Below are 18,705 nucleotides of genomic sequence, written 5' to 3'. Positions count from 1 at the left end.
TTATCACAGCCCTGCTGTGAGGCCAGGCTGAGAGAGCTGGGGTTGTTCAGCTTGGAGAGGGCTCCAGGGAGACCTTCTGGTGGCCTTTCAGTACTGCAAGTAAAACTGGGGACAGACTTTTGAGAAGGGACTGTTGGGACAGGACAAGCAGGGATGGTTTAAAATAAGAGGGAGATTTAGACTGGAGAGAAGGAAGATTTTTTTTCCTCTGATGGTGGCAAGGCTGTGGCCCAGGTTGGCCAAAGAGGTGGTAGATGCCCATTCCTGGAACCAATGCAGGTGAGGTTACCAGGGACCTCTGGACAACCTGTTCTAGTTGCAGATACCTCTGCTGACTGCAGGGAGACTGGACTAGATGAGGGACTTGAAAGGCGCCTTCCAACCCAACCTGTTCTGTGACACCAGGACACCAAGTCCAACCCAAATCCAAACCAGCTGTGTCTTACCCTGGGCATGGCTGGCCATAATCAGACAGAGGCTGAGGATGCTCTTTTCTCTCTGTGCCTGCTGAGTCCACCACGATGAGAGACTGGGACAAGCTCCTCTCATCCTGAAGTGCCGCCGACATCGAGTCCACCGAGCAGTTGCTCACAATGCTGGACCGGGATGAGATCTCACTGTGACTGGAGTCTGAGAAGTTATCAGATTTAGTGGAAGGTATGAGGGCATAGCCTGAAGGAGAGGAGAAAAGAACAGCTTGGTCAAAGAGCAATTGAAGTTTACCAGGTATGACAAGGAAGTCAGGACACACACATTTAAGGAACTTCAGTCACACCCTGTTTGCACACAATCAGGCCCCTCAGGTTTTTAGGGTACTGAAGTTTTCAGCATCTATCAGCATCTAGCTCTGCAATGTATTAATGCAAGTCTGGTGACACCAGTAACCTACTTGCAACTCCACCATCCTCAAGACCAGAAAGTGAAACCTACATAAACAGCATGGAAAGTGGGTGGACAGATCCAAGTCTCTTCAGTTTTCCAAGAACTGAGCCTTCTACCATAAATGCTGTGCACTTCCCACTGTCCTTCTGCCTTACACATCATGTGAGACTCCGAAAAGGCTTTGGCAATGGACAAGGAGATGCTGACTAAGGTAAAAGCCAGCTATTATCTCTCAGGGATTAGCCATATGGTCTTCTTCATTTTTACTCTCTGGTCCAAAATTAACAGAGAAGGAGGCAAAAGTGGGAAATTGAGCTTTGGCAGGAGCTGGACCAGATGCCAGCATTGCAGAAGGAAGCAGCTGAAGACCTCTCCACTTTCAAAGCAATATATATAATGTGTTTTTTCTGCTTGGCTTACCCCTACCCTCACATCACTTCTTTCAAACACAAATAATGTACATATCCACGTATGTCCAACACCTCCTCTTCCTGGAGGTGTTCAAGAAACCTGGGGACACGGCACTTGGGGACATGGTTTAATGGGGTTGGGTTGATAGTTGGACTTAATCATCTTACAGGTCTCTCCCAACTGAAACAATTCTATGATCTATACCAATCCTGTGAGCATTTGGTTTACATCATATTAGGGACTACCTAGAGTCTAATGAAGAGAGTTCCAGAACTTACTGTTTGGTTGGCATTTGGGAAACAATAACAGAACTGTCACTGTACCTGTTCCTTGGCTCTCTAAACTTCACATTACTGCCTTCACTGCACTGTAAGGGTGGCTATAAATAACTGACACAAATATCTGGAAGGGAAGCACATCATACAGCTTAAACATGTAAATGAACTAGGCTGAAGTAACTTAGACAAAACCAGTCTCTCTGACACAAAGTAGACATCACAGTCTTTCTTCTCAAAATACATCATATGGTCTTCCTTCTCCTCCTAGACTTCATGCACAGGCAGTAAGGGGTCTGCAGACTGCTGTTACTAATGATACTTGCTGTACTCAGAGCATCACTGTCTTTCTCCTTTTGCTTTTCACTCCCTTCTGAGGCTTCACTCTGCTCTGCTTTCCTTTTTGCAGTAAGTGCTGTTCTTTCCCTGGAGAAGCTCCTTTCCCTAAGTCTTCTAAACAGGGGTTCCTTCTTGCGCTCAAGCTCAGCTTCTGCCTTTCCACTCTCATCCTCTCTTTCTCCCTTCTTGTTTAGGTCAGAACTGTCTCCTGCTTTGACAATCATCCAAATTTTCTTTTGTAAGTAAGCCCCACCTATTCCATAGCTGCGCTGTCCACTGTTCTTGTTGCTGGCTTCACTGGCAAGCGATGAGGACGAGCCAGAGAGATTCATCTGACTGCAGTTATCCGACCTTTGGATGTTGCCAACTACAACCAAGAACACAGAGGCAGATCTTGAGTAGTGCTGAGATAAATAACAGCAAAAAAAATAATGTCCTAATTTTAAAAGCCTTTTTTTTCCCCTTCAATCCTATTTGCATATCACTTGGGTACAGCTCAAAAGAAAATGACATCTAAGAATACGTGGAAGGTGTTCATGCCTCAAATGATGTCTGGCTGCTGTCTGTGAAGCACCTAATTTTAGTCCCACGAGCTGTTAGCACAACAGGACATGGATCACCTCAATCCAATTACATCAGTGCTAAAAATATGCTGAAAGCAAGTTGAATTAATGAAATAATCCCAAAGAACCAGCTGCAACTTAACAAAAATAACATGTTTGTAAGCGATGCTCAAAACCCCATCTCAGTGGAGCTGTTTGGTGACCCAAGTAATTAAGCTTATAGGTATATGCTGTGTTTAAGTAAAACAAGTGGCATTCTCCTAAAGGAAACAGCATCTTGTGAAGGCAGAAGTGGACAGACCAGCATGATCTCCCGCTGAGAAGGGTGAGAAGATGCAGTAGGTCACCGTGCCATGCCATGCTAACCCCAGTGGCTTTGAGCTGTGAGTCAAAAGCAGCACAGAAGGGAGGGAAATGCCTTACGCCATTGGACACTGACCACACTGGCTGACTACAAAGTGATGTTAAGAGATTTCAAATGAATTCCCATCCAAGGTTGACTAAAGATGAAGTGATGCAGGTCATTTAAGACGAAGATATCAAAAATAAAGGGATTCTCAGGGCATCATGATAGACAGGGGTGTATACAAAGCCCTGTGCACAAGAACAACAAATATGAATGGCAACTCGAGGATTTAGATGGACTCAATATTTTTGCAGCTATCAAAACCATCTGTTCTGGAGAGCTACAACACCATTTTATTTCCAGCTTCATCTAAGAACCTGATACTCCAGCTGCCTTAGGTAAAAACATCAGATGTCTCAACAGCCACAGTTTCTGTACAACACTGGTGTCTTCAAGACATCCCCAGGTTTGGGAATCCCACTCATGTAAATGAGCTCCTCAGTCTGAACTGGTCATCACCAAGAAATACTCCATGCTGATTCATGTCATCACCAACAAATATTTCCACCACTGCCCACCCTGGTCTTTGTACAACACAGTTCCCAGGATGGATGCTGACATGTGCAAGGTCAACATTCGCACCTCACACCTACCTTTGCGTGGAGAGCCCTGAGGAGAAGCAGGTGGGCTGGAGTGCAAAGAAGATGCCATGGACATAGTGTCATCTGTTTGTTTCTTACTACTTACTTCCTCAGACAAGCTTAATGACTTCTGGGGGGAGCCTGTACCTACAAAACCAACAGAATCATTTACCGCTTGTAATTCTTCTCTGGGGTTAGTTTGTTTAAACAACAAATAAGCATCACATTGGTCAACCACAAGAGTGTTCAGCAAAGACAGGAGCAGGTGCTCAGATGAATTCTGTATGTGAAGGAGTATCGGTTTCAAACTTCAACCACATCTAAGTGGTCATCTCTACTGCTGGCTGCTCACTTGATGTGTGTTGAAACACACAGATCATCTCAGTGCTAATCAGTATCTAAGGGGCAGAGGGTGAGAGGATGGGGTCAGACTCTCTGCAGTGATGCCCAGCAACAGGATAAGGGGCAATGGAACCCAGGAGGTTCCATCTGAACAGGAGGAGAAACTTCTTTGCTGTGAGAGTTCTGGAGACCTGGAGCAGGCTGCCCAGAGTAGAGTCTCCTTCTAAAGTGCTAAGTTACAAGGAATGAAACTAAAGCAAGAGCGGATTTGGAGCCAGCACCTTATAATTAGCTGTATTAAGGAAAGTTATTAAAAATTGAGCAAATGACTAAATAACCAGCACAGTCTCTAAAACCACAGCCATGGCTTTCAGCTATTTTCAAATGAAACAAGTCAATGAAGCACAACAGTATCTCTAATAACCCACCCAACTACAAACAGCTCCTCCCTCCTAGTGACTTCATCTACAAAACTCTCCAGACAGGTGAGCTGAAGATACTCACTGAATGTGACATGATCCTTTGTCAGTCCCTTTTTCCTGCTGGGGTATAAATTCACAGTTGGAACCTGAAGAACTTGACTCATCCTGTTTTGTTGATGCTGATGGGATTTGGTGCTTTGGCCAATTGATCTCATGGGTACTGGAGACATTTCGGAGGATTTCCCTCCTCTTCGCTCACTTAAATTCTTTGTCACTGTTATGGAAAAATTGAATACAGATATCTTGGACTTGGAACTGCAGGATTATTGCAGGCATTCTGAGTAACCAGACAAAGCAACCAGAGTATGAAGCACAGAAAACGTATTTGAAACCATTTCCATTCCAAACACACCTATCCTGTTACACTGAAGAGGCTCTTACGTGAAGTAGCATGGAAAAAACCCTCACAGAGAGGTTTACCAAAAGAGAAAAAAAACATGATTTATTTCTACAATCAAGGTCTGTACAAAAGGTGCAAAAGCATTACAGAATTTCCTTCAAAATGACATCATGACACCCAAAGCTGAAGGCACAGCTGTTCTGCAGTTGGCATCAAGCCTTTCACTAGGTGGCACAATTGATTTAAAACCTGAAGCCCTGAGTCACTTTCTACTTTAATCACCCAGCAACTAGTATGTTCTGGAGTTAAGGCCACCTAACTTCTCCTGAAATTCCCCTGAAAATGTTGGGATTGCAGCGTTACTCACTCCTTCACAAGGAAGGCCATGAGAAATCTTGCTGCTGAGGAAAGGCTGGGAGGGGGCTGCACCTCCTGCTTTTCTGGGTATGCGCAAAATATAACCTATTTGCACCACTGTGCTTTCTCAGGTGGCCAAGAAGGCCAAAAGCATCCTGGGTTTGGATCAGCAACAGTGTAGTCAACAGGACCAGGGAAGTGATAGCACCCCTGTGCACTGAGCACTGGTGAGACTGCACCTCAAATGCTGGGTTCAGTTTTGGGCACCTCATGCCAAGGAGGACATTGAGGGGCTGAAGCATGTCCAGAGAAGGACAACAAATCTGGGTTAAGGGTCAGGTGAGGAACAGCTGAGGAAACTGAGAGTGTTTAATCTGGAGATGCCTAGCATCATAGAACCAAGATTTTAAATGATTGATTTAAAAGAATTGAAAACTAACGTTGCACCAACAGCCTCTTAACTTGAGACAATTTCCTCTTGTCCTATCATATATCCTCTGGGAGAGCAGACCAACTTCCACCTGGCTCCAACCTCCTTTCAGGGAGTTGTAGGGAGCCAGAAGGTCTCCCTTACACCTCCTTTTCTCCAGACTGAACAACCCCAGTTCCCTCAGGTGCTCCTCACCAGACCAGTTCTCCAGACCCTTCACCAGCTTTGTTGCCCTTCTCTGGACATGCTTCAGCACCTCAATGTCCTTCTTGGAGTGAGTGGTCCAAAACTGAACCCAGTATCCAAGGTGTGGTCTCACCAGTGCCAATTTTGAAACAAATTACCTTTCATGGAAGTGAACATTTCTAAGGATCAAAATCAACTGCAATCACCAGCTCCCATTTTTGAAGAAGAATGTCCTGACTGTATAGGACAGCTGGTCAGGCAACAGTTTGTTCAGTGAGACAGCTGCACAGGAGTTCAAGTTCTGGAAACTGTCCTGCTGCAGCCCTCAATTTTTGACTGTCAAGCCATGTCAATCCCATCAGTCAATATTGACCTAACTTCTCCACAATCTTCGTTTATTCCAAGCTGTAATCCATTGCCATTTCTCTATTGATTTTGTCTCTTTTCATTTTCTGGCTCTTCATATGGTAAACGTTACTTTTATCCTTCCTAATTCTGTCCAAGGACGGCAGGGCAAGAACAGAGCTAATGTACTATTGAATTTCCTTCCAGACTGATGAAAAGACACACAGCTTCAGAACTAAAGGTCAAAACAGAAAACACCACTGAAGTTTTCTGAGCTCAGCCAAGATCTGAAGATAAATGCTGGTTTGCTGGAGCTGTTAGCACATGAATTGACAAACAAGCACTTAGCAAAGGATTTTTTCCTTGACGAGAGAAGAGAAAGATCTTAAATGAGTACTTTTAGGGAAGAAACGAGATCTTTACAAATGTCCTAGATCATGACACTGGTTTATGTCACTGTACTTACAAGTGCTATAGGCAGGCTCACACTGAAGTGACAATATTTGGATCTTCTCTTCATCTGTCTCTACGTTGAGGTTGGACAAGTACTGCTTCACCTTCCTGGCCATCTGCGCGTCCTCGTAGAGCTTCTTGGCGTTCAGCAGTGAGCTGCGGCGGGCACGTTTTTTGTGAGCACCTCCCTGTACATCCAGCATGTTGGAGTTTGTGCTGCCCTGGCTCAGGGATCTAGAAAAGAGAAGAGCAGGGTGGTCAGTTTTCAGCTCTCGACAGCAACGAGGAGCTACAGCAGCACATAGCAAAGCAGATTAATACCAATCATCTTCAGTTAGGGCTAGTGCATGCTGATGCAAATGAGTTAAAGAGATGAACAGCATTAAAAACAACACTTGTCTTAAAATACTCTGGTAAATCAATAGCAGCAGTTGGAGTCTAGAAAAGGATTGCATATGGAAGTGTGGAACTAGCAAGGATGAGGCACAATGCTGCAAAGGAGCACCTATCTAGCTCTGCTGTTTGTGCTGCAGACCCCAATGCTGCTTCAGCTGCAGATGGTAAGAGAGGACAAACTGGATGGCTTTACTGTTTTAAGGCACATGGTGCCCAGTTTGCATCAGCCTTACAACAGAAACTCAGCTCAGCTGAGCACAGAAGTACCTGGTGTAATCCTCTTAGAAAACTGAGCTTCTGACCTTCTTTAAGTAAGGGGAAAATTTTATTCGGTATGGAAAGTCCATGTTATTATGCACTCAACTTCTTTCTCCCATTAAAAACATTCACAGAAGAGCAGCTCATTAAAAAATGTCTCCCAGCAGAGGTCCAGAAGGCAGTGAGAATACACAGATGCCCAGACTTGTACAGGCTTGCATCTCTGAAAGGTGATGCTCCTCAATACTTCTAATTTTGAGCTGCCAACTCTACCAGCAGCTGAGACAAAACCAAACAATCCCAAAATGGTTCTTGCACAGCAGTTACCCTTCCTGACAGCCAGTCCTAGATCTTGGAGTAGCTCAAATACATGCATCACCTTGGTTGCCACTCCCCAAAGTCCTGTGGCCACACCACTTCTAATCCATTCTTTACTCATTGGAGATCACTGCCTATGTTACACATAAATGCTAAAGGAAAGTGTCAATAAAATTGTTTAAAGCTGCTTGTTTGTGGGGTTCTTTAAACAGTCAAGAAGATTAACTTCAGTTTAAAAGGCTAAAATTATTTGTAAAGATGTTTATGAAGATCTTGGATGCATTTACAGAGCCACAAGTGGCAGAATAAACAATCTCCAGCACAGAAGAGCTAAAAAGAAAAAACAGATTGAGAATGAAACACTGTTTGAGGAAGTTTGGAGAATGGAGCACATTGAGCTTAGAAAAACTAAGAAAGAGTGGGAAACAGCCGAGCACAAGGTTTTCAGATGTTAAACAAACCAAAGAGAAAACAGAAGCTTGAAAAGTGGCAGAAATTTGTATCTGAATTAAATAACAAATAATGCCATTGTAGGCAAGAAGCAACAAAAGGCACGATGGGTTCACATCTATTCAAAGCAAGGGATGTCCTCTCCTGTCTCCTCCAGGCAAGAGCTAAGCCAATAGCTACTATGTAATGAAACAGGGAACTCCATGGTGCTCATTTTTAATGACACAAATACTTTATTGCTTATCTACACACTTTTTCTTTCCAGTATGGACTTGCTTTTTAACACAATTTAATTCCACTTCCATTAGAAAGGATTCTTCCTTACTCATCTGTGTTCATGTAATCTCAAAGGTTAGAAATTACAGTGGGTCCCCCTGAGTCCCAGGAATTTCTCCCCATGAGCTGCACTGAAAGTGGTTGATTATCAACTACCCAATGTCATCAAGCAAGGTCTCCTGCACCGAGAACACCCATGTGTTGAACTTGATGATACTGGCTGGCCAGGTTGGATGAGGCCTTGATCAACTTGGGCTCATGGGAAGGTGCCCCTGCCCATGGCAGTGGGGTTGGAACTAGGCTATCTTTAAGGTCCCTCCCAACCCAAACCAATCTATGAATCTTTAAGGTTCATTCCAACTCAAACCATTTTATGATTTTATGTTGCCATTTTCCCATCAGGGACCAGTAGCCAAACCTACTCTGCCCTGCTTGCCTAGCAGAAGTCTCAGGTCCAGCACATAGACTCAGGTACAAAGACAACAGTTTATAGGCAAAACCACACATAAGAAGACATAAAATATGGCTGCAATGTTATCTGGAGCTCCCTGCTATGGGTCAGTCAGTCCTGGCCCATTCATAGTCAGTTCATTATTCAGTCCTTGCAAGGCTCCCAGTGAAATCACTGAGGATTTTGGGGTATGAAATGTGAGATACGTTTTAAATATACACTAGAACCAAATATTCTGAAGCTTGAACTCAAACTTCAGGTGGGAAATTCCTGTATCATCATCACAAATCAAAGTGTCTTTATACTTTTACAACACAGAATGGCTTGAACTTTTCTGTTACATGTTCAAATGCAAGTTCTTGAGCTCCCAAAAATATTTTGCCTTCCAGTTCAACTGCACAGCAGGATTTTTTTTTTAAGCATGAAGCCAAAACTCAAACAACTTATCTGATACACAAAAAAAAGCAACTCAGGATTTGTATAGCTGCAATATAATGTGGACTGTAACCCCTTATTCCTGTCCAAAATATAGGTATTGCAGGGTTAATAAAATGCATGCTGTATTTCAGATGCATGCACTAAGGAGGAGGATGCAGTATGTTAAGAGTTGCATAATCTTTATTTATCTTAGTTGCATTCATCTCTACACTTACCCCAAACTTCTCCACCTCTTCTTCCTGTAAGCAAGAGCCATATACATTGAAGCATGTATTTGAACAGAAAAGCACAGGAAAAAAACAAAACAGTTGAGAGTCAGGAAGAAAGATGTAGACAGGAAAGAACAGAAAAGAAAAAACTTTCTGTACAGCACAATTCTTCTCAAACAATAACACAATGTTTAAATGGAATGCAAGGGCAGGACTTGCTCAGATACTTGGATATGGAGGAACATCTATCAGTTTTTTATTTAAGTCTAACCTATGGCTTCATAAATCAAACTCAAGTTAAATTTTCTCGTTAAGTGTTTCTTTGAAGTAAAATCAGTTTTGCTTTTATTCACTTTGCAGAAAGTGTGATTCAATTAGTTTATTCTTTGCATCGGGGCTGCAGCAAGCGTATGAGAAATCAGTATTCAAGCTGAAGATGTTGTTTTCCCCTGCTGGAAAACAAGCTAGTTGCCCAACACAGGCTGAAGAACTGGATGCTCTATATTAATGGGTAATGAAGTTGCTAGCAAGTCTCATGTCCTCGTTAACAAACATCTTTTCCTGTTCATTTTTCATCTTCAAAAGCATTTAGTGGTGCTTCAGAACACAAACTGATAGATCAAACACCAGAGGGCAATGAAAATGAATATAAATGATGTGAAAACAGGGAATTGTTTTCTTTTAATCTTTGGCACTATCTCTAATATTAGATGCCTAAGCATTTTATGGCAGTGTGTATAATTTAAATTATGGTCATTAAAGTCTTTTTCTGTAATGCTGGGAAACATAAAGGTAACTATTTACTCTTAAATTCATTTAATGATCAGGCTTCATTAGGTCTTAGAAAGCACATGGGGCGTCAGGGAAGTTTATTTATAGACTGATTTAGTCTGTAAATGTCAAAGTTTTTGACAAGCAAGCATCACTTCTCAGTAAGCAGTGTTAGAACTTGATGTTAAAAGGGAAATGCTGCAAATTCAAATCCAACAGTGTGAAGGTGAATCTCCCTTTGAAACGAATCCATCCTTAAATAACACAAACAAGGCAGCGGTTATTTTTGTCTCATAACTAGATTAGACCAACTCTAAAACAAAGAGCATACTCAGCCTTGAAAACAAAAACCAGACAGGGTTCTTGACTGTCTGAGAACCCTGACCACTGAAGACTACATGGAACCAACCCTCTGGACTCATATACACTTAGATATCCCTGCATACACCATTTCCTTCCACTGTACACACATAAACAATCAGCAGCTTGAAGGAGGTTTTCCTACCCATCTACTCTGTCCTAGTGAGGCCAAATGTGCAGTACTGGGTCCAGTTCTAGACTCCCCAGTTCGAGAGAAACAACTGAAGAGAATCCAATGGAGGCTATGAAGATGCTGAGGGGCCTGGAGCATCTCTGAGAGAAGGAAAGGCTCAAGAGCCCTGGGGCTGTTGAGCCTGGAGAAGAGCAGCCTGAGAGAGAATCTGATCAATGCTCAGCAAGAGAGAAAGGGTGAGGACAAGAAGAGGATGGGGCCAGACTCTTCTCAGTCATGTCCAGCAACAGGAAAAGGGGCACAAACCTAAGAGGCTCCATGTGAAGATGAGGAGAAATTTCTTTAGTGTGAGGGTGCTGAAACCCCTGGAGCAGGCTGTGGAATCTCCTTCTCTGGAGAGATTCCAAACCCACCTAGATATTGTGATGCTGGGCAACCTACTCTGGATGACCCTGCTTTAGCAGGAGGGCTGGACTGGATGATCTCCAGATGTCCCTTCCAGCCCCCACCATGCTGGGATTCTGTGAAGTGATAAATCCAAGACATTTCCAGATGCCCAGCTGAGCTATCAACTGGGATTTAATCAGGGCTAGTACAATGCTCACCTCATCCAAGCAACTGCCCGCTAAGCTCCCTCTCATTGTGCTCTGCTCACTCCATGGTGTGCCAAGAGCCCTCCACTGCTGGCACACACACCTAAAAGACAGCTCAAGAGACTACTCTGTTGTTTCATGAAGCAGAAAAGATGTAGTGACTCAGCAGAGGACATCATGCCAGGGGGTTGGACTAGATGACCTTTAAAGGTCCCTTCCAACCTAATCAATTTTATGATTCTATGATCATCTTGTCACTAGCTGCCCCCTAAACTCAATCTTGAAGGGCTTTTGTCTGGCCCATCAGCTGAAGGAACAAACTGATGGTGGAAGGGCAGCACAACAGCCCTTTCTTGGCAGGGATCTGCAGGCACCAGGGCTCTGCAAGGACACAACAGAATTGTTGATGCTTTCAGCTCAGCAAATAGATGCAGGAAATTATTTAGTTGCACTAAATATAATCTAGAGCTAATCAGCACCAGATTAGAAGTTGTGGTGTTTTTATTCTGCAGTTAGTTAACACAGACCCTGATGCTATTATGCATCAGGAAAAAAAAAACACCAAACCAAAACACAATGACAAAATAAAACCAGCAAACATCCTCCACCTGCTCACAGCCTGAACATATCAACCGCTCCGTAGGTGGAGCAAGCTGTGCTTAGAACAAATGCTAAATATTTTGTTTGGGTTTAGGATGTTACCAGTAGGCTTTGGGTTAGTTCTGAAGCAAAACTTCAGATTCATACACAGGTGTTTTTATATATGACTTTCTCCCTAATACTGCAGCTCTCTCAAAACTCTGCTGACACTGACCTTTTATTTAGCAAAAAACAGGAATAGTCACAAGCAGAACCTATTCTTCACTGCTCTTTAAAGACGACAAATTGGTTTAGTTGTCATTAAAAGCAGCTTTTGGGAGCATTGACTGCATTGCCCTAATCTGATAAAGATGATGGTTCTGATGGAAAATGTCAATGGGAAGTTATACAATGAAATATTAATGATGCAGACACAAACCCAGATCCCTGCCCACTCTGAAACACCTTTGATCCTACCAGCTTGCTAAGTTGCTGACCTTTGTCTGAACATCACAGCCGGGTCCATGTTTGCTGAGGTCATCCTGACAACTTGGCGAATTTCTTTGGCAATCATTCTGAGTTTCTCAAAATTCACCAGGCCATCCACTTTAGAGTCATTTCCTGCAGAATGGAAACAGAGAAAATAAAGAGAGTCAGAAATATTTTCAAAAGGCAATGTGTATCTAGGTCCCCCTGCAGCATCCTTCCTTCCTGTCCTCCAGCTTTTTAGTGGCCTTCCAGTACCTGAAGGGGGCCTACAAGAAATCTGGGACAGGACTTTTTACAAGGGCTTGTAGTGATAGGATGAAAGGGAATGAACTGAAGCTTGAGGAAGGCAGATTTAGACTGGAGATTAGGAAGAAATTCTTTATACTGAGGGTGGGGAGACACTGGAACAGGTTTCCCAGGGAGGTTGTGGATGTCCTCTCCCTGGAGGTGTTCAAGGCTAAGATGGATGAGGCCTTGAGCAACCTGGGCTGGTGGGAGGTGTTCCTGCCCATGGCAGGGGAATGGAACTAGATGACCTTCAAGGTCCCTTTCAACCCAAACCATTCTGTGATTCTAAGAAAACAGCAAGGCAATGGGAAACTGGCAGAAGTCAGATCCACTCAGACTGCCCAGCATTGCTCCTGTGAATCTATTCCTAAAGTAACTAGTAGGAGGAAAAGGGAGTAAGTGAACTATGTCCAAGGTCACTGGCATAGATGCTAGAATAAATAAAAATACAGAACTGACATCAATGTGTTAGGTCAATGGTTGGACTTGATGATCTTAGAGGTCTTTTCCAACCACAACAGTTCTATGATTCTGTGATCCTGAAAGGAGTTCAAATAGTTCTGAAACATCACAACCAAGAACTGGGCGTACTTGGGAATGCTTAACTTTAACTTGGATTGTGAACAGAGCTCTGTGTAAAAGGAACAAAATGGAGATGATTAAACAAAACCCCTTGAAAACACCGACAGCAAGAGTAGGAGGTGTGACAGCATCAGAGCTGTCTGAAAGCCACAACAAAAAATCTCAAAACATTCCAGCAACAAGTTTTTGTAAGAGAAAATAGATCTGAAGTAGCGTGACTATCAGTTAGCACTCACCTACTCTCCACCCTAAACCTCAGGGCAGCTGAGGGGAGATTTAACATGGCTTATAAAATATTCAAACCATGCCTTTAACTCTTGATTTTTACCTAGGAGCAGGCTCTTCCATTACACAATCTGAGCTCTGCTTCATTTTACTCTTACAAAGGACAAATCTAAAGCGTTCCACTGATGGCAGGTCCTTTTAGACACTGGTTGAATTCTGGAGTCATGGAAAAAGGGCTAAAGCACCTGCAAGGCTGAGTTTCTTATTTCTCTCTGCCATTTACCTTCATGCAGAAACGTGATGTCCTTCTTGACAACAGGGAAGAGTGGAATAATTGGTGGCTGCATGCTCTGGCTGCTGAGGATGTTGCGGTATTTTGCCATGTTTCGAGATGGATCAAAAAGATCTTGAAGGTCTCTGAGGTGCTTCTCATACTTGCTGGGGAGCTTTTCCCACGTGCCTCTGAGACGTGCTACTGGAGCCAGGTTTAACCCGCTGGAAGGCAGAGAGATGTCATTAGCTTGGAGGACAAGTTCACCAGAAGCCACCAATGAGCTCCTGTGGCCAGGAAAGCCATTGGTATCGGGGCGTGCATTAAGACGAGCGTGGTCAAGGGAGGTTCTCCACCCCCTCTACTCTGCCTAAGTGAGGCCACAGTTGGAATATGGGGTCTAGTTACGGGCTCCTCACTTCAAGGGAGACAGGGAGAAGGATTACTGAAGAGAGTCTAGTGGAGGCTGGGAAGATCCTCAGGGAACTGGAACATCTCTGTAAGGAGTAAGGCTGAGAGACATGGGGTTGTTCAGGCTGGAGAAGAGCAGCCTGAGAGGGGATCTGATCAATGCTCAGCAAAAGTTAAAGGGTGGGGGGCAAGGGGAAGGGGCCAGACTTTTCAGTGGTGCCCAGTGACAGGAAAAGGGGAAACAGGCACAAACTGGAAAATTAAGGGGTAACAGCAGGAAATGAGAACAGCACAAAGCTTATCCCAAGCACAAGTGGCCAGATTTCACATGAGGATCATTAGAGCGCTTGTAAACTAGCACCAACAAACTGAGAATTAGAAGCAGCAGATATGCTAGAACTTGTTCTTGAGCCCTCATTCTCATTAAGTAAAAATTACCCAGAATTAGTTGCATGCAATAATAATTTCAAAATACAATAAATGAAGTCAATCCTTTCTCCATGCCATAATTTGTCATCAACTTTGCTCCAGAAATTTTGCAATGGTTGTAAAGCCCTTGTAGCTGCAGACCTAGAAAGGGATATTCTCCAGCCTTCATCAGTAAATCCCCAACCACAGCATTACTGAATTTGCCAGTTTAAGGTGGTTTCAACTGGAACCCTTCAGAACCTGATTTTGTCTTTATTTTACTTTTATCATGCAGATCTCTCCTCCTGCTATTGTCAAACCGCAAACAAAGCCTTCTCTCACATGGAAAATTCAACATATGTCACCCCACAGCTCCTCTTTCACATGCTGCATTAGGAAAGGTTCTCTTCCCATTTCATGGAACATATGGCACCTATTGATATACAGTGCAGGGGAAGGCAAGGAAGAGAATCCCCGTGGCATATGCTCACAAAAACATATTCCCTTGGAAAGAAGGGTAAAACAAAAGCTAATTTATTTGCCTTTTGTTTTGACTACTCCAGTTATGGCCTGATTAGACCAAACTGAGAAGCAGGAAGAGCTGTTTCTCCATCCACCTACAATAAACCATGAGAAATTAGGGGGCAGAATATAGGAATTAGCTTCAATATTCACCATGTAATGAGGAGCCACAGCCCCAGTGATTGCCCAGCATCCTTTAAGGGAATTCATGAATTCTTTAATGTATGACTAAACAGAAGCCAAAACCATTTGATTAACTGGCTAGACATGGAAGAAACTACTCTGAAATAGTATTTTCTGAGAGAGTGCTGGGATACAGCATGAAAATAGATCTTTGTCTCGTGAATCACAGCACCTTTTTTTTCTTGGTTTTAAGTAAAGGACAAGAGCAAATAGCCTCAAGTTGCACCAGGGGAGATTAAGGTTGGACATGAGGAACAACAACTCCCCAAAAGGGTTGTAAAGCCCTGGAACAGGCTGCCCAGGGCTGTGACAGAATCCCTGTCCATGGAGGGATTGAAAAAGCTGTGGAGATGCAGCATTGAGGCACATGGTTTAGCATCAGACTTGGTAAAATTAGATAACGGTTGGACTAGATGATCATAAAGATCTTTTCCAACCAAAATGACTCCATTCTGAATCTATAAAAGCAGGGTGTAAGAAAACTGCCAACCAAGAAAATGCTGAACTAATGCTGTTAAAGTAGCAGTGTCTGGTATAAATCAGAAGAGAAAGTCTTCTAAAAATAAAATAAAAACCAAAGGGGAAAAAAAAAAGAGAAGGCAGCAGGTGACAGGAAAGAATGAAAAGGACAAATAAACTAAACCAAGAGTGATTTGAGGAAGTCCTTACAATGAAAGGAAGAAATACAGTAATCTCCTCATTGCAGATATGACTCAGTGCACACTGAAAAAAAGCAGTAAGGACTGAAAAGAGAAGGGAAATGACAGCAATGTGCAAGCAGATTTCTGAGGTTCACCAATCAAACAGTGGTTTTGGCCTAATCTTCTCTTTCCCTGCTAGCTAATGGGTAAAGAAGAGACAGTTGCATCGACCACCGCAGACTGAACTTGGGAGGTTGAGGAAGGTAGAGATTGTGGTGGCAACACAGGTCTTTGTACACAGCCTGGATTTTTGAAAAGCTTGACAATTCCCTCAAACCATGGGGGGATCCCTTCAGGATACAGCTTTTTCTTTCCATTTTGACTCACAATTGCCTTTGGCAGCACAAAGCAGACCTGACAGCTGGGAAGAGTTTTACCTTATGACGGCGAACATGGAGTTGAAGTTCTTGCATTCTCGGCAGTGGAGGGCAATTTTAATGAAATGCTTAATAATCTTCATCCTCTTCAGCTGGTTGGGCTCTGCTAAAATTTCCATGGCAACCCAGAACGTCTCTTGATTTATGACATCCTCAAACTGTTTCAGGTGAGCGTTTCCTGTTTTGGAGTCCAGCTTGTAAAGGTCATCGATGTACTCGGTAGGCTCAATGTTGCGAAATAACTCAAAGTCCCTCATGGAAAGCTGAGTGGCCACCTCAATGGTGCTCAGCTGGAGGAGGGAAATTTGGCTTTCTCTCAGGAGCTCTTGAGCATCCTCGTCTGAGCATAAGGTCTCTGTCTCCATGTTGTTTTTTAGATAATACCTAAAGAATAATAGAGTTACAATGAAACATTAGAGACGCTCTTCAGAGGCTTTGTGAACACAAAGACATTGAACTACACCAATCAACGTGGACATTAGTGACACCAGAGGGGTGTTTATGAGAGAGCACTGCCACATTGATGTTAACAACCCAGAGGAAGAGGCACAGAGAGTAGAAAGAAGGGACAGCATAACCTTGTACTCTAGCTAGCACAAAATACCATCATTACTGAAGTAGGAGAACATTTCAAGAGCTGGTTTAATCCACCTCTTTGCTAATACCTTCTGTTCTGTGGCTGTAGCACGCTGCAGCTTTCACCTTCAGGAAAAGGTCACTTACTTTTCCATTTGTAAATCCAGCAGTGAAATAACATTTTAAATACACATTAGTCCTGAGAAATCTCTTGTTAATGTATTTCTCCATTTCTTACACAAACTTAGTGTGGATTCTTACATATATTTAAGTGTGGCACATTAATATTTACATAAAGCACAGAGGATTCAGGAAATAAAAATGTATCTGGAAAATTCATTTCCATGGTCCCAAGCAGATCACTTTCAGATATACCCAAGTTTATTCCTCATAAATTCCCTCTGTCGCCTAGCAAAGAAGCCTAAAGAATTCTTTATTTAATAAACTTCCTTCTGGTATGGATCAGGTCATCAAATAAAACTGGAGCACTTAACATTTCAGAAACATTCATAACAGTTTACATAAAAATGGAAGGTTAGCATCAGTTCACTGCAATGTGACATTGTTGAGAAAGGAATTAATTGTATGGTGTAGCCCTAAGGTATGTGAGTAGTGTCAGAATAAATGCAACTTTTTTCTTCCTAAGAGTAAGCCACTATGTAAATTAACCTGATCTGCTCAATTTAGTTGTCATCAAGCAAGCTGGATATAGTCTTGGGGTGGGTTTTCTTGGGTGTAGAAGAGGAGGGTGAAACAAAGAAGAGAAGAGAAGGAAGAGATCTTGCTCAACATCTTCATCTACAACCTGGATAAAGGACAGTGTGTACCCTTAGTCAGTTTGCTGATGATACCAGACTGGGAGGAGTGTCTGACACCCCCTCAGGCTGTGCTGCCCTTGAGCGAGACCTGGCCAGGCTGGAGAGTTGGGCAAAGAGGAATCTCATGTGAAGTTCAACAAGGAAAAGTGTAGGGTCCTGCACCTGTGGAGGAAGAACCCCCTGCACCAGTACAGGTGAGGGGTGATCTGCTGGTAAGCAGCTCTGTGGAGAAGGACCTGGGAGTGATGGCGGACAAGTTCACAATATGCCCTCATGGCCAGGAAGACCAATAGTGTCCCTGGGTGCATCAAGAAGTGTGTGGCCAGTGGGTCAAGAGAGGTTCTCCCTCTTCCTTTACTTTGCCTTTACTTTGTGAGGCAACAGCTGGAGTACTGGGTCCAGTTCTGGGCTCTCCAGTTCAAAAGATACAGGAAATTACTGGAGAGCCAGGAAACTTCACCTAAACAGAAGGAGAAGCTTCTTTGCTAGAGAGGGTGCTGGAGCCCTGGAGCAGGCTGCCCAGAGAGGTTGTGGAGTCTCCTCGTCTAGAGAGATTCCAGCCCCCCCAGCCACTGAGATCCTGGGCAAGCTGCTGTGGGTGCCCCTGCTTTAGCAGTGGGGTTGGAATGGATGATCTCCAGGGGTCACCATGCTGGGATTCTGTAAGTCACTAACACTTACTTACTAGTTCTAATAGGCACCTGCCTACTTCAATTAAATCATCCCTCCCTGATGATTCTTTCAGATGTCTCACTCCTAAAAGCCAAATAATCCAAACTAAGACACAACAAATGGGATTTACCTTCCGTTGAGTTGGATCCTGTCGGCCAGTTTGGAGAACTGATCTGGGAGTCTCCTCTGTTTGATGACTCCCTCGGGGCTGACGGACACCTCACACAAAGAGTAGGTCTCTGGGGCTCCTGTCAGGTTGAACTCGTGGACAGCGTGGCTCACCACTTCTTTGGCTGTAGTGTCTTTGCTGATGATGATGTAACAGCTCTGCTGATCTGCTTTGAAAACTCGTATGACTTGATCTGGAATATCTGAAATAACACAGTAACACCCTTCAGGGATGAAGTGCTTCTTCCACAAGGTCATTTACTGTCTTGTTTGAGAGCCAGAAAACAAAAAACAGGTAGCAAGACAAAAAAGAGCCATGCTGGATGTGGTAAGTAGCCACTAAAACAGTAATTTTCTTCAAGTTTTAGAGGAAAATAAGAGGACTTTTCT

General features: G+C 43.4%; 1 protein-coding gene across 3 annotated transcripts in view; it reads right to left on the bottom strand.

Annotated features, from left to right (window-relative positions):
• Positions 1–18,705, bottom strand: part of RAPGEF6 (Rap guanine nucleotide exchange factor 6) — a 142,416-nt gene that overhangs the window by 7,738 nt on the left and 115,973 nt on the right. For all 3 annotated transcript variants that reach the window (XM_009896896.2, XM_054168285.1, XM_054168286.1), the window contains 10 exons: positions 18,278–18,518; positions 16,082–16,465; positions 13,492–13,703; positions 12,122–12,245; positions 9,195–9,218; positions 6,406–6,626; positions 4,304–4,495; positions 3,470–3,604; positions 2,161–2,274; positions 447–672 (listed from right to left, as the gene is read on the bottom strand). In XM_009896896.2, coding sequence (XP_009895198.1) covers positions 447–672; positions 2,161–2,274; positions 3,470–3,604; positions 4,304–4,495; positions 6,406–6,626; positions 9,195–9,218; positions 12,122–12,245; positions 13,492–13,703; positions 16,082–16,465; positions 18,278–18,518 — 1,873 coding nt within the window. The remainder of the gene's footprint in view (positions 1–446; positions 673–2,160; positions 2,275–3,469; positions 3,605–4,303; positions 4,496–6,405; positions 6,627–9,194; positions 9,219–12,121; positions 12,246–13,491; positions 13,704–16,081; positions 16,466–18,277; positions 18,519–18,705) is intronic.

The sequence above is a fragment of the Dryobates pubescens genome, chromosome 16 (genome assembly GCF_014839835.1).
Source record: "Dryobates pubescens isolate bDryPub1 chromosome 16, bDryPub1.pri, whole genome shotgun sequence".
NCBI classification, from domain to species: Eukaryota; Metazoa; Chordata; class Aves; order Piciformes; family Picidae; genus Dryobates; species Dryobates pubescens.
The sequence above is the reverse complement of the archived record's forward strand: the minus strand, read 5'-3'. Positions and strand labels throughout refer to the sequence as shown.